We start from the raw sequence: 16,340 nt of genomic DNA, 5'->3' as shown, positions 1-16,340 counted from the left end.
AGTAAGCGATTAAGAACTCAATCCAAAATGGTTGAAGCAAATGAGGAAAATGAATGTCTTTATCCGCGGAGGAATGCTCAGGCAGGCTGGCTCTGGACAGTCATCGTTTTCTCCAGCATACAATGTACAATATCCACAGAGCCATTCTGCTTGGCTTCATCCCTGGGGGACCTGTCCCAGCCCTGCTGTGTGTGAGATCGCTCTCACCTTGCTCTTCCAGCTGGTGCTACCAAGTTGTCACCACAGGGATACAGTTACTGTCCCATACTGCCTAACACAGTCAACCCTGGCCAACACACCCTTGGGTTGAGTGGTCTCATTGGTGTCTCTGATCAAGGATGATTCTCGAAATTTTCGTTATAGAAGACAAGGAAAGGCGAACCAAGCCCTCAGCCAATGGACAGAGATAGGTGATTGATGGGTCTCCGAAGGGAGCACCGTAGCAGGCTTGCCAGAAAACGGGTGTCCAGGAGTTGACACGGGCAGTCCCGTAAGGGTGATTTACACACAGCCCCACATGCTCCGTCTCAGGACCCTAGCCAGAGGCTAGTTGTTTTGAATGTTTCAACACTGTGAGAAATGTGGACCCTGACTTTATAATAACATTAGAGAGTCGGTAGCGAAAGCAAGGCAGCTTATCTTATGAAATCAAGAAGCTTCTGGAGTGACAGGCTCTGACTGAACATGGAAAACAGTTTTCACCCCTAAAGCAAGATCCTCCTCCTTTTCCTCTCACTCAATGATCAGGAGGGCACCATCTTCCATGCAACTAGGTCTTATCTTTCCCTCTGTTGCTTACCCTTTTTCTCAGCATGTGGCTTCCTCTCCGTGTTTTGTAAAATAAACACTCTGTATTTAAAGCTCACCAGGCCCGAGACCTTGTTGTGTCTGCAGGTCACTAGGCAAGCTCGGCTGCCTCTTAGTAATTTTCTAGTCTAAACTCAACTCCTAGTTGGAAGATAGAGTTCGCAGAGTGGGTCGAGAGAGGGAAGCATCAAGACTAGCAGACATCAGCCATATTTTGGTTGGTTGTTTTTTATTCTGCATTTGGATCTAGGCTGACTCAAGGCAGTTTTCCAAAAGAACCATCAGCTCTTTTGTTAAATCTTTTTCTTGATTCCTTGCGAGTTTCCCGTCATGCACCACGGTCCCACTTATCTCCCCGTCCCCTCCCCTCAACCTTGCAACCTCCCCCACAAAACAAAAACACACACATAAACAAAAAAAGCATAGAACATATCTCATCAAGGAAGCTGTAGTGTATCACTGTATCCAATAGAACATCCCCTGGTCCACACTTCTTCCCTTTCGAATATTTATTGCCATGATTCATTGGGTCTGGTTTGAGGTCTCCGGCTTCTGTGACACTATCTGGATTGGATTCCTCCTGGTCATCCTTTTGCTTTCCTAAGTCATGAAAACCCTGCAGCTTTGGAGCTGTCAGATTTTATTTCTTATAAATATGACCTAGGAGGTCTGCCCAGTAGTCAAGAAATACATGCATAGAAAGATCTAGCCATACAGTCTCACTTAGAGTAAGTTTAATCAGTCCAAATTTACATTAAAATACACAGTCCTGATTTAGTATTCTGGGACAATAAACAAGCAATAAAGGAAATACCATGGAAGAGACACTAAACCCCATTCATGTCCACCTGTACATTGGGAGCAGTGACATGGTGTGCTTGCTAGAAAGATTTACTATATTGATATGCTTAAAGTACTGCAACTCTCGGGTTCCTAAAGCAGCCATCTTTGTCTTGACTACAGGAGTGTAGTCAGCCTACGTCCAGATCAGCTCCTTGAAATGACAGATGTAGCCATGAACATTCAGCATGAATATATGCCCACATCCAGGGCATAGAATGTTCTAGAATGTATACAATTCCACACATACACACACAAAGACAAGTCATTAGACACCATTCTGATTGCCATTTCTGGTCTATAGATGCTAACTATCACTCTAGAGTGACTTCAAAGGTATATATACACACACATGCACACACACACACACACACGCACATGAACACACACACATACACACAAAATCGGTTAAAATCCACGGTTAGTTATGGATGCCTGCTCTAGAAGGCATAGGGAACGTGCTCGCTAGTTTTCCAAATCAGTGCCTCAAAAGTAAACACTGTCTTCTTTGGTGCTTTCTTGCTCCATAGACTCTGGAAAACCCCAAGTATGAACTGATCATCGAAGCTCAAGATATGGCAGGACTGGATGTCGGACTGACAGGCACAGCCACAGCCACCATCGTGATTGATGACAAAAATGATCACTCACCAAAATTCACCAAGAAAGAGGTAAGCCCAAGGATAGTGCTACAGGGCCCCTGTGTCTAAACTGCCCGAGCACTGGGAGACTAAAAGCACTTAGTCTTGTTAAAGTCCACAAGAAAATAACCTCTAATGCCAAAGTGCCATTTCCAAAGCACTGTGCGATGTGAGTCCTGTTGCAGTTTTCCTATAATGGTAAGTGCAGATGGAGAGGCCAGTCTGAACAGCAGCGAGGAGGTACAGTGGACTTTGATCATCGCAAAGTGGCCCACAGACATAAAAACATCTGAGTTATTGTGCATAGAGGACCATTGTTTATAGCAGGCATAGCCATGGGTTTCCTATTTATATCAATGGTACAGCTTTCATGGAGGGTTTGAGGATGGAAGCTCTCAGGGTCCTGATGACTTGGCACCTGACCAAGAAGCCATGAGATGGGCATGCATGAGATGCATGAGACGGACACATGCTAAGCTCAGGGCTTTTTTGGGTTACAGACAAAGACACATATTTGATAGCCTTCCTCCCACGCTGGTAAAGGACATGATAAAGTACATGCTGTTTGTGAGATGCTGAGATGAACGTGGTAGGGAGGATCACAAGATGAAGATCGTTATGGAGAACAGGTAGCGGCGACCATGTTGCCACAGCAACAATGAAATTCTAAACATGAGCCATTCTTATCCAAAGGGCCATTACATGTGTTTTATGTCTGCATTGTGAATGAGGGGGCTGTGTGTGCGTATCAATGTTCCCATGTGTGGGCCATACGTTGTATGCACAAGTATATGCAGGTTTATGCACATGCATATGAAAGCCAGAGGTTCATGTCACATACCTTCCAAAATAGCTTATATATAAAGGCAGGGTCTCTCCCTTGAACCCAAGATCATGGATTTGTCTAATCCTGAATATACCATCTCTGTCTCCTGAGCACTGAGACTGTAATCTGCCATCATGCCCACCCAACTGCCTTGTGGATACTAGGGAATCCAAACACTTTTTCCTGGTGCCCTATGAAGAAAGGAAGATGGATTGTAGACATGAAGGTCAAGGCTTGACAGCTCAGGATGGAAGTGCTGACCCTTTCCAGTTGGGACTGTCTTGGATGCTGTCTAAGTGTTTTCAGATATGAACTTCTGTACATATGAGCATGTCCAACAGCAGGTTCACAGATATGTATGGTTGTTGAGGATATATGTTTCCCACGCCTTTTTTATGTAGTGTTCCATTTCATCAAGGGTAGGGTACCTTTTGTTCTGTTTCAGAGGAAGAACTATTTAATAGAAGAGCTGTGACCAGTTACATCTAACAAGACTAGGAACTCAATAAAGATGTTTAACAAGACTAGGAATTCAATAAATATGGTTAACTCACCTAAAACTTGCAAGCAGATGGTTCACAGAAAGTAACAGTAGCATTACCATATCAACTTCTGTCTTAGTTACTTTTCTATTGCCATGGCAAAATACCATGACCAAGGAAACTTATAAAAGAAAGCATTTAATATGAGGCTCATGGATCCCAGGGCTTAGCACATGACCATCATGGGGGGGGGGGGCATGGCAGCAGGCAAACAGACATGGCACTGGAACTGTAGCTGAGAGCTCACATCCTTATCCGCAAGCATGAGGCAAAGAGCTGAGAATGGCATGGGCTTCTGAAACCTCATAGCCTGCCACCAATGACACACCTCCTCCAAAAAGGCCACGCCTTCCCATCCTTCCCAAACAGGTCCACCAACTGGAACCAAGCATTTAAACATATAAGTTTATGGGATCCAGTCTCATTCAAATCACCACAGCTTCTAAAGGAAACCTTCTGACTTTTGCCTGGAGCTTAGTAGATGTCCAACTAACTCCAGCTGACCAACTTACATTTTCCTGTCAATCTCGGGCCTTGGGGTTGGGGGTAGGGGTCAATTGGTTTCTTGTTAATTTTAGCACACTGTCTTTGCAATTCAACCCAGATATCAATCATTCTCTTCATTCAGTCACCCTATTCCACCTTCAAAGTATATCTTACGTTGATGATTGTTAACTTAGATTTAAGAAATTAATTTCTTTGCAATTTTAATATATTTTGTTAATTTTTGACAATTTCATGCATAGTATTTGGATTATATTCACCCCAAAACTTGTCTCTATTATTTCTCTCAGATCTACTCCCTCATCTCCCCAACTTTGTGTTCCCCCACTTTTTAAATAACCCACTGAGTCCAGTTTGTGTGATCAATATACTTAGTATGAAGCCATCTACTAGTGTGTGACCCACCTACCAGGGGCAACACCCTTAAAGAAAACTGACTCTCCCACCCCTGGCAGCCACCAACTATCAAGAGTCCCTCAGCTCATGAGCCCCTCCCAACTTCCTGCTGGAAAGTTGTTGACCAGGTCCATCTTGTGCAACTTGAGTTCTTCTCAAGTATGCATTTTGAGATTTAACTACAACATTACAATATGTGTGATTAAAAAAAAAAAAAGGCCATACAACTTCACTCCAGTCCCTTATCTGAAAGATAAGAGCAAGCAAGACTAGAGGAAAGGCCCAGTTTTCACAGAGGGGTGAAAACAAACAGCCCCGAGCTGAAGCTGAAGCTGTGCTCAGAGATCTGGACAGATGCTCACAGCAGTCAGAGGCAGCATGGGACGCAATCTCTGTTTTCATGATAGCTCAAGAGTCTTACTTTCCTGGTGCCTTTAGCTTTTTCAGTATGAAGATGTTTTCTTAACTACCTAATGATACCTGGTAATTCTTTTTCTCATGCCTGTTGGCCTACAGAGCCTCCAGGGATTCATCTCACCTTAGATGGTGGCATAGGTAGCATTGTTTGCTACAGAAAGACAAAGACAAAAGCTGTCCTTTTTTCCTCCAGCCGAGTGAATTCTTTAAAATTTGCTTCGTGTGATTGATAGCCCAGAGCTTGCTCTGCCTTCAGAACACATTTCCCTACTGGAAAACTTGTGTAAATGTTAAAGATTATTGTCACATTGGAGAAAAACTCTATCAAGCTTCTGTTATATACATAGATGTTCCTTTTCCAGCGGTCTTGTGTCATGGCTAATCTTTACATGGATGCCACATGTCCTCCAAGCTGTCATCTGTGGCCCTGTTTTGTGGCCTGTATGAGTGTTGTGTTGTCTTTATTGATATGAATGTGATGAGTCGAGTCGGCAAGCATGTAAATCTCTTTCTAATGGGTTCATTACACGGCTCCCTTCTTCACTAAATTTAGCAAACAATGAAGGAGCTATTTCACCTCTGCTGTGAATATCTGCTTTTCTTCTACAGAATTGGCTGAAGCAGGAAGATATGGGTTTATTTCATTGATGAATTTTGGTCCCTAATCTATTAAGGCTTTATTAGTAGTAGGTTTGTTGAGACCTCATTTACATACCATAGAGCTCAGCCTTTAATTCATTGGATTTTAATATATTAGCAAAATCATGTGGCCATAACTACTGTCCGATTTAAGAACATTTTTGTTATCCCACAAAAAAAAAAAAAAACCCGCACCCTGACAACTCATTTCACATTTTTCTGCCTCTCGACCCTAACAATTAGTCTACATTTAGTCTCCATGGACTGGCTATTTAGGACATTGCAGCAGATCAAGAGAGTCCTGCAGTATTCTATGTGAGTGGCCTCTCTGCTTAGCATGTTTTATCCCTCCTTCTTTCTCCAGAAGTGTGAAATAATGTATTTACCCACCCTTCCAGTATTCCATCCTATCTACATTGAGCATGCCCATAGAGATTCTCCTGCCTTCAGATGGTATTTTCCCCCGAGGAGAGCCCTCTACAACTCACTGCATCTGTATCTAGACACATGATTACATGTTCCCTTCACTTGGTGGAGATTCGTCCCCACCGCCATATTTCTGAGGAAAATGGAACACACGTAAATTATTGAACTTGGGATGGTGGAGTTCAAGACAATTTAACAACCAGAAAAATCTAGAAAAATAGTTAAATGTTTTTCCAAACAGTTCCCAACTCCCTCTTCCCATGAAGCATCGCCATTAGAGTGAAATTCATGGGAACTTCTTTAGGTCCTTGGAATCTCCACTTTAGCTGGCAGCCTCAGTTCAGCTGAGATTTTGAACAAAACCAAACCTGCACCACTGAGGTCTTCCTCTCAGGCTCTGGGCAGATGATGGCATAATCCCAAGTGTAACGAGATTGGATATTTGAAGGGAACGGAGCAGCATGCATAAGCATAAGCAACTTTCAACTCTGTAAACAGTAATGTTTCCCCAAAGGTTGTCTAGTCCCATGCAAACCCTTCATCTAAGGTCCGGGTCACACACTGCATCCTCAACTTGCCATCGCATAATTAAGGAGGGTTTTTATGAAAACCAGCTGATGCTTGCTTTCCATGCTCACCTTCTAAGGAAAAGTCCAGCTCATTGCTTTCTTCTCCCACACCGAGGATCATGGGAATCATGAGATCCTCCACTGAAGCTTCAACCTTCAGAGGCCTTTCAGCCGGGCCAGAGGCTGGGTTTCCTATTGTTGGTGGGTTTTTATAATCTATCTATCCGGGTGAGGGATCCTGTGTCATGGCACCCGGGTAGAGGTCAGAGAGCAACTTTTGGGAATCAGTTCTCTCCTTCCACCATGTGGGGCCTAGGGATCAAATGTTGGTAGTCAAGCTTGACAGCAAGTCCTAAGCCATCTCATCATCCCAGGGAGGTGAATTCCTTGACCACAAAGAGTAAAGGAAACCATTTCTCCAAGGGAAACCCATGACCTATGAATAGAAGCCATCTTCCAGATGCCTCCTTTTCAACTAAGGAAGGAGGGTGGCTTCACTCCTTCACTAACCATTCTCTGGCAGCAGAGTGGCATCATATATACTGTTGAAACATTCATGCTGACTCAACTGTGTTCAGTGTCACTTAAAATGTGTATATTTTTTAATGGAAAAAAACTATCTTGTGGCTGCTTTTTCTAGTTGCTCCTGGAGGTAGACCAGATAGCCAAGTGATTGATTGCGTTCATCAGTCTTTTGTAATTATATTCATGATATGTTGAGCCCCATCATCCCTGTGTGAACTCCTATGCAAATTCTGAACCTCAATCACCCTCTGGTGATGCTCAGAGGGTCAGGAGCAACTCAGTGGTGATAAAAGCCATTTTTCACTCCAGCTGGCAGAGTCTCCGCACCAAGCCCCTCCACAGCAGTGTCCTCTGAAGACTCCATGCATCTGCCTCTCTTCTAAGGCAACCTCCTCACACTGAAATCAATAGCCCTGCCCACTGTGTGGTTCTTGGGAATGCAGCAAGGCTACTGCCAAAGTGCAGTTTGCAGAGGGTAAACATGAATTCTGAATAAAGAGCCAAGAACCATGAGAGTGGAGCATGCTGGAACATGGCACAGCCTATGCCTATATACTGCCTTGTACTGAACCATTTTATAAATTAGATCAATGAGCCTTGGCCACAATTGGCTATGTACACTGCTTCCTAGCCTACCCTCATTCCTCCAATTCATCAACATATGCTCAAACCACTTGTATATACATTCCGTTTCCTTTAACTCCAACCCCTTTCCTTTCTTTTGTTCCTGGAAATCCCCAGTTTAATCTTTAATGTCCAAGTTGTCAGTCTCCCAGTTTGCTGCTTCTACTCTGTTCCAACACAAATTTGACGTGCTGCTGGCTTAGTAATGTCATGTTGTCTTTGTGTTATGTCCTTACTATATAGGCTCCTGTAAAGGATTTTATTTTTTATATATCATTTCTGTTGTTATAATAAAGTACCCTGGCACAAAGCAACCTAGGGGAGAAAGGGTTTATTTCAGATAACAATTCTAACTTATAATCCATTGTTGTGAGGAAGCCAAAGCAGGAACTTAGTCACTTCATATCCACAGTCAAGAACAGAGAGAAATAAATGCATACGTACTCGCTTGCTTGCTTGCTTGCTTGCTTGCTTGCTTGCTTGCTTGCTTGCTTGCACTCAGCTCTAGTGGTCCTCTCTTATATAGTTTAGGACCCTCTGCCTAGGGAATGGTGCTACCTACTGTGGGCTGGGTCTTCCCATTTCAATTAATACCATCAAGAAAATCCCCAACGATGAAAAAAACCAACCTGATCTAAACACTCCTTAGTTGAGAACTTCTTTCCTGATGATTCTAGGTTGTATCAAGTTGACATTTAAAGCTATCCACCATTGCTCCCTAACACCACTTGAGTGCTTTGGTAGCCATTAATAAGCCATGGTGCCTTCATTGCTCTCCATTGTTTTCTCTAGCACTAAGAATGGGGAAGCATTAAAATGTTTAATTTGAGATTTTCTTTGTGATACGAGTCTTACTTTGTATCCTAACCTGGTCTTGAACTCATGGAGATCCTCCTCCTGTCTGTTTCTCAAGTGCTAGGATTATAGATAAAAGCTTTTGATGCCCAGCTAGAGATGAGTTTATCATTTATGCAACATATATTAATTGCAGACAGCATTTCAACTTCTAGTACAGATCTTTCAAGTATGTGATGCATAGCGTATTGCCTGCATGTCTTTGTCTGAAGTATATATGCTGTTTTATTGTGAATTTCATTCTCTTGCAATCCATACATACATAACAGGCACACATCACATTGTGATGCATAATATTCTCTTCCAATGTGCCATGCAATTGCTTGCTTCTTTCACCTCTCATAAACTGGACCGGTAATGGTTAATGTTTGCTGCCAACTGCTGTCAGAATCACCTAAGAGACAGACCTCTGGACTTAGCTGTAGGGTATTCCCAGAGAATACCCTTCAACTGGGAAGTGAAGACCTTCCCTAAATGTGGCTGGATGCCCAATCTAAATAAAAGGTGGAGAATGGATCAGGAGAGCCTACTGAGTATCAACCTTCCCTGCCCTCTGTGTCCTGCTCTGTGAAGATGTGAGGTGAGGAATCCCATGTCTGCCTAGGTACTTTCCCTGCAGTGATGTGCTTCACACATAACCTATGAACCAGAATAACCTCTTGCTCACTTAAGTTGCTTCTTGTTGTGTACTTGGTCATGGTAGTAAGTTACTAGCACCTGGCCTGTCAAGTGGCAGTTACCTAATGAACTGATGAGCAAGGGAGAGAGTATAAATTCTTAATGTTGAACAACAGAGACCATCAAAGGTTAAAGGATCATGTTAAAGGGGGCCTCGGGGAAGAATCACACCCAAGCCATAGGTTTTATAGGTGAGGTAGTAGACGTTATTCAGTGCACACAGCACATACCCATCTCCTGTGGCACTGGAAGCCACTACAAGTAAGTAAGATGTCCCTCCACCACCACAGCAAGTCCCCAGCACTTTAATTCTGCCTTTTTGAGGTGAGCCAAAGGCCAAGATGCCTGGAGGGACATCCTTTTCAGAACTGAGTCAACTCATTGCATAAACTGCCAGAGCCCTGAATCACCTTTCTTATCAGCCAAGGAAGAAACGAGAAACAAGAAAATCCAATGTTGATAAATAATACATAAAGGAGCCCTCGCAGAGGAGACAGTGCCAAGAATTCTGTGAGGCAAGAGAGAGAACAGGCGAGAAGAAAGCCTGCACCGCTCCCGCTCACTCTCAGTTCTTTCTTCTAAGTGAGATTAAATGGAGCAGCCCAGAATTGATTCCAATATATCAGCTTGTTCCAGAGCAAAACCCAGTTCAGTCAGAGACTAAGCGCCCTTCCCCAGGCTCCTGCCACATGTTATTCTTGCCGTTGAACTGCCCAGTTCCGAGGTTATGGCGTTTTATGAGAAGGCTCTCTGATTGTCTTTCTCATTCTTGTGACTGAAGACCCTTAAAAACAATTCATGGCTTTTGTCAATTGTGGGGAGGTGTCTATAGCAGCTCATGCCACAGCAGACAGAAACAGAGCTGAGCCCTAACAGGAAGGGGCCAAAGCCAGATGTGGTTCCCAAGGACATGCAGCCCAGTATCTACATCCTCCAACCAGGCCCCACCTTCCACAGTTCCACCTTCTGATCATTTATTCAGGGGTATGTGTGTGTGTGTGTGTGTGTGTGTGTGTGTGTGTGTGTGTAACTTGCCCACAATGCTAGGTCTCTATGTTCTCCTTCAATAACTCTGGAGTCTGAGAACCAGCCTAAATCTTCCACATTATCACATTGACTTCAACATCCTAAGCCCTAGATGTCACCTGGTCAAAGAGCAGCCCATTCACAGTTGACAGTTGGGGAGTCACTTTTTTATATATTTCTGTGTATATGAATAAGTGTATACATGTGTGTATATATCTACATATATATTATATATACACATTTGCTTATTGTGAGTCTATATGTTGCATATATGTCTATATAGGTGTCTATAGGTATGTATATGCCTGTATAGATGTATGCATACTTGTATATATAAATATGTATATGTGTATATAGCTCTCTCTATATATGTATGTACATGCATATACATAGTCATATGTGCCTATAGATGCATATGCCCATACATGTACATATGTAAAAATGTGTACAAGTATTTATGTATATATGTGTGTTCATATATTTATTTGTAAATGTGTGTTTTATGTATATCATGTGTGTCTATAAACAGGTATGTGTATATGTGTCTATATATAGATATGTGCATATATGTGTGTCTATATGTAGGTATGTGTGTGTGACTATGTTGGTTTGCGTATGTCTACATGTAGGTATATGTGTGTCCCTACATTGGCTTTTGTATGTTTCTATGCAGGTATGTGCATGTGTCTATATAAAAATCTATGAATGTATCTATTTGTAGGTAGGTGTGGGTGCCTATATGTAGATATATGTATAGGCAGATATGTATAAGTATACTGTGTGTCTGTGTGAAGACAGGATCCTCACATGCCAGGAGAACATAATCTGTTCTCAGACCTGCTGACTGCCCTGAAGTCTGGGCACAGCATAGCCTCCTCGGGGTCTGCATTTTATTTGAGGGCCATGGGCAGAAGCCCCTCCTATACCAGAAGACAGGGGTGACTCTGAGGCAGCAGAGTCTCCAGGTTTCTGTCACCTGCACTGCAGATCAGTTCTCTACACTTCTACCCAGACATGTGAGCAGCTGATTTGCAAAATCAAATTGAACTTGCTGCTCTGTCTAAAAGCATTCTACAAGCTTAATGCTTACCTATTTTTTTAAATAATTTTTTTTAGCAGTGCTTCTGGGGTTTAAAGTCAGCAGGGAACCAGCAATCAGAATCCTGGCATTTTTCTCCAATATCAACAGAGACCGCACATAATAAAAAACTCAATACTGTTTGTTGAATGCATAAATTTTCATGGTAACTTAGTAATCGCCACCCTATAAAAAGCTCTTGTCCTGGTGTTTCTACTGCTGAGTAAAAATGACTTCAGTATTTGTAGCAGCCTAGACTCGTTTCAGATGGGATAGCCATGTGTAATTGTCCTGTAAAAGAAGGACCAAGTTCAGGGGAATGTAGCTGAGCTGATCCACTGCAGACCTGTACCTGCACAGTTTACCTAAATAGAGGTGGCCCAGAGAACTTGTCGTGCGCTGGCTGGAAACCTCTCTCTGAAGACTTTTAAAATATATTTTATGGGTCAAGATGTTGCCGAATTCTCTCAGGATTAATTCCTATCCAGCCAAGAAAAATTGCATCTTCCCATTTACATTCTAAAGTCTGAACTTTTACTTTATAAATGAATTTTCCCTCCGATTCAGGAAGCGCTGGCTGCACTACAGATTTTAATGCTCCCATTATAGGATCATAATTTTAAGAACCCGGGGTTCTCCGAGGGCCCCAGCAACATGGCATCTCTCCACTTTATTAAAATGAATGAGCAGATGTACAATTTATTTCTGCCGTGCTATCATCTAAATTCATAAGCTCTTTCTCGTGTGTCTGAAATCCACATTGGATTCCCATCTTCGCGCCTTAAAAGAAAAAAAAAAAACGCGCCCCCTCATTTATCACTCTAGGGACATAACTAGAAAGTTGACTCTTCTCTGATTCACTTTGGACCAGTGTCCCCGATGCAATTTAAATCCCATCCCTTCAAGGCTACTCACTGAGGACAAGGCAGGAGAACACATGCCTCCATTGAGCCATTCCTCAGTCATCTATGTCAAAGACTGACATAAATTCGCCCAAGCTGACACCTTCCTGGTAACGGCAGCAGAGAGTTTACAACAGCCTGAAGTCTGTTCAATCACATCAGACGGTCTGGAAACGCCACAGTGTTGTCAGGATGTGGTGTCAGGAACCGTGAGGCATGCTCACGTTCATCTTTTATGAAACCCTCACACAGCTTTATCTCTCAAGCGCTGATTTTGCCCACGGGTAGCAATAAAGATGTTCATCTTGGGTTTAAGAGACAGCTCAGCCTGGCTCCAAAGATCTGTGCGATGATCTCAGACCCACCCTGTGTCCCTGCGTGGCTATCCTCAAGCTGTGTGAGCTGAGGCACAGGTTCAACCTCTCTGAGACCTCAGGTTTCTGTCGGATCAAATCTAGTGAAGCCTTCCAATGCCAAGGCCAATAGTACTTGACCAGAACAGTGTCTGGCATGTGGCTTCCTAAGGAAGCCAGTACAGTAACTACAGCATTTCAGAGAGGGGCTTCTGCCCCAGAACAGTTGAGCTGAAATTGCAGTGCATCACCACTACCCAACACGCGCACACGCGCGCGCACACACACACACACACACACACACACACATTGCTCCCTTTTTACCTGCCTGCTGGCACAGTTCAGAGATGAGAAGGGAAGTTGCTTCCCATCCAGCAAGTGCAATCAATGAATGGAAGTTGAAAAAAAGATGTAGAATGGAACCCACGGGTTATCTGGCAGGAAGCTGCCCCCAGAAGAATTCTGTTTATGAGATTCTGTCGTAACTGGGCAGTTAACACTTGCCTGAGTGGCTATGTTGGCATGGAAATCTGCCCCGAGTCTCTAAATGCATCTCGGGTCCTTTGGGGCTTTAATAAATTCTGAAAGCTTGGTTTGGATTTGGTTTTGTCTTTCTTTTTTTTTCCTTTCAGTGGCTCTCTGGCTTGGAGGGAAAACATCATGTTAACTTCATTTGCTTGTGTTCTGCAACCAGCCCATCATTTCAAACACGGCTGGTCTTCTTCCCTCTTACATGGTGGTCAGGGGAGATGAATACCTGGTTTCTGAAAGATAAAAATGATGGAGTTCTTTCATTTAGCCAGAGACATAGCAGCGTGTGGACAGTGTTATCAGGACAGGTTCCAGAACAGGCAGCTAAGGCCAGGGAAAGGAGGCAGGGCAGAAGCTACACGAAGATAGCCAGGCCATGTAGAAGGTGGCTCTGAAGCCATAAAACAGCATTTATCAGAGTCTACACTGGATAGTGCTGCTGGGGTGGGGGGTGGGGGGTGGGGGGAGCAGTTTCAGAGTCTCAGAATGCTTCCTGACCCAAGCAGATTTAAGCATCCACAGCCAGTTCATGTGACCCCCCCCCATCCACCAAGGAGCTTGTGGCTCAGTCTGGGTCACAGGGGCAAAGGTCAAGATCATGGAGCCTAGAGCCTCCGGAAGTGATTTAAAACCATTGTCCTCTCTCTAGCAGAGCAAATCTTCAGTCAAGCTGCTTTCTGACGAGGCTGCAGATGCTTTGAGATTCCAGCAAGGGAGCAAATTCCACTGGCAGGGACATGGAAGAACAGTGGCCTCAGAGTCTTAAAAAGAATGAAGCCAGTGTTTGTTTAGAATCCAGAGTCTTTCAGAAGATAGGCTCCAGAGAGAACACAGAAGACCAAAGTGTGGAGAATAAGTGTCTGTGAAGTGCGTCCTCTGTCTGTCTGTCTGTCTGTCTGTCTCTCTCTCTCTCTCTCTCTCTCTTGTTCACTCTCTCTCACATACACGCATGTACACTTGCATGTATATGTACACAGACTTACACATGAATACACACACAGACACACAGACACACACACACCCACACACACACACACACACTCGATTCATGAAGCATCTCAGAAAAAGGGACAGAAAAGATGTAAAAGCCAGAGATTCTAGAGTACCAGAGGGAAACTGTCTTCTAGCCATGAGAAAAGCTATGCTCAGGAATTCAGAGCAGGTATGGTTGCCTGCATGCAACCAATCGCCACGTGAATCCCTATCTCTAACTAAGAAGCATTTGCAACCTCAATTTGATGACAACAGCAACAGCATTCATTCCAAAGCCTCATTGGGGAAGATGGATGTAGCTCAGTGATAGAGCATTTGCCTGGCATGTGCATGACCCAGCATTCCATCTACAATACTGGAGACAAAACCCCAATTTTCCTCCTGACATCTTTTCTACTCTGGGATGGCTGAGAGGTCCCCAGGGGGACTCCGTTCCATCTCTGCCACTCCCCAGCTGCCAACTGTAACAGTCCCGAACCTCATTCAGCCTCAGCATCTTCACCATTGCCACAAGATGTTGGTAACGGATGGCCACCATCTCTGTCCAGGACCCCACACTGACAGCGTTTGGGTATGATCCCATTTGAGTGCCAGGATCTCTTCAGGATAGATGTGGGTCCTGCTGGACTCTCCACTCACAGATGAGAAACAGGAAAGTTAAGATGCTGAGTCACATTCCCGAGACTAGCTGGGAACATGGCTCTCACCTGGATGAGTGTCATTTGGTAGTTTGAGGACTCTGCATGGGTCTCAGTGTGTACAGTAGCTAAGGCTATTTGAGATATCCTCGTCTAGCTGGACAAGGTGTTGTGCCTGTAATTACAAGTACTCAAGAAGCTGAGGTAGGAGCTTTGTGAGTCTGAGAGCAGAGGGCCTTGCTCACATTATTTCTTAGACTGTGGTGCTTCCCACCCATGGTTCTGTGCCCTGGAAACCACTATTCCATTGTTTGTTGTATGTTCTCCCATACTTCCATTTTTTTTCCAAAGGTGGGAACTCAATAGAAACATGCAGTGTTTAATTCCATGAAACTAATCATTACAATAAGCTTAAAGCCCCATATGTTTATCCAAGTATGAGCATACGCCAGGGCTCTGTTCCTTTACATGGCTGCGTAGTATTTCATAGCGTGGCTATACCATAGTTTATTTAACCATTTACTTACTCCCTGAAAGACACCGGCTGGTTTCTACATCTCGGGTGACTCTGCTATAAGTCTTCATGTGTAGGTTTCTGTGTCTAGGTTTTGTTTTCACCCTCTAATAAACAGCCAAAGGTAGCAAATTCCCAAGTTACAATGTTTAGAGAGTGTGGGTTTCAAAAGAGACACCAAACTATCTTCCCCCACTAGGTAATGCCTCATTTTGAGTCTTTCCAGGTTCTACTAGTTAGGGTTGACCATTAAAACTAACCGGGTGAGCCGGGTGTGGTGTCCCACGCCTTTAATCCCAGCACTCGGGAGGCAGAGGCAGGCGGATTTCTGAGTTTGAAGCCAGCCTGGTCTACAGAGTGAGTTCCAGGACAGCCAGGGCTACACAGAGAAACCCTGTCTCGAAAATAAAATTAAATTAAATTAAATTAAATTAAATTAAATTAAATTAAATTAAAAAAAAAACTAGCCAGCACAATAGTAGTCAGAATGTAGGGGACTTGTCAGAGGGCAACTCCTGAGTGTTTCCTCAGATGTACTTAGTCTTGATTTCTTGTTAGCATCATTACAGAACAATGGTTTTGGCTGGTATTATCTGATCTATATGTGCTCCTATATAGACTGTATTTTCTCTGATGCCATCTGATCTATATGTTCTCCTATAGATGTGTTTTGGGTGTCAAAGAATTGTTTTTCTCCCGCATGTTAAAGTCATTCTACAAGTTCTTTCGGTTGGTGTCTCCCATGATCCAGTGTGGATTAACTTTTTTATTGAGTGTACAGTGCAGGCTGAGGTCATCTGTTTGTCAGTGGGTTTGTCCTGACTCCATTTTAGAGATCCTGGCCTGCTACCTTCAGGCTGCTGCTACTCTATAAACATACCATATGTTCATGTCTGTGCAGGCCTGTCTCTGAGTTCTCTGTTCAGTCCCATTGGCCTGCATCTCTCCCTCTACCCATACCACCCCATCTTGGTTACCATAGAAACAGTACGCATGAACTATCAGGTGCAGTGGCT

At 43.6% G+C, this 16,340-nt stretch overlaps 1 protein-coding gene across 1 annotated transcript in view; it reads left to right on the top strand.

The window, feature by feature from the left end:
* Positions 1 to 16,340, top strand: part of Cdh13 (cadherin 13) — a 1,034,078-nt gene that overhangs the window by 906,405 nt on the left and 111,333 nt on the right. Inside the window, exon 8 of the mRNA XM_021169677.3 lies at positions 2,178 to 2,318. Within this exon, the coding sequence (XP_021025336.1) occupies positions 2,178 to 2,318 (141 nt within the window). The remainder of the gene's footprint in view (positions 1 to 2,177; positions 2,319 to 16,340) is intronic.

The sequence above is a fragment of the Mus caroli genome, unplaced genomic scaffold, assembly GCF_978045245.1.
Source record: "Mus caroli unplaced genomic scaffold, Mus_caroli_1 scaffold_10, whole genome shotgun sequence".
In the NCBI taxonomy this organism is placed as follows: Eukaryota; Metazoa; Chordata; class Mammalia; order Rodentia; family Muridae; genus Mus; species Mus caroli.
This window is presented reverse-complemented; position numbering and strand designations above follow the sequence as displayed.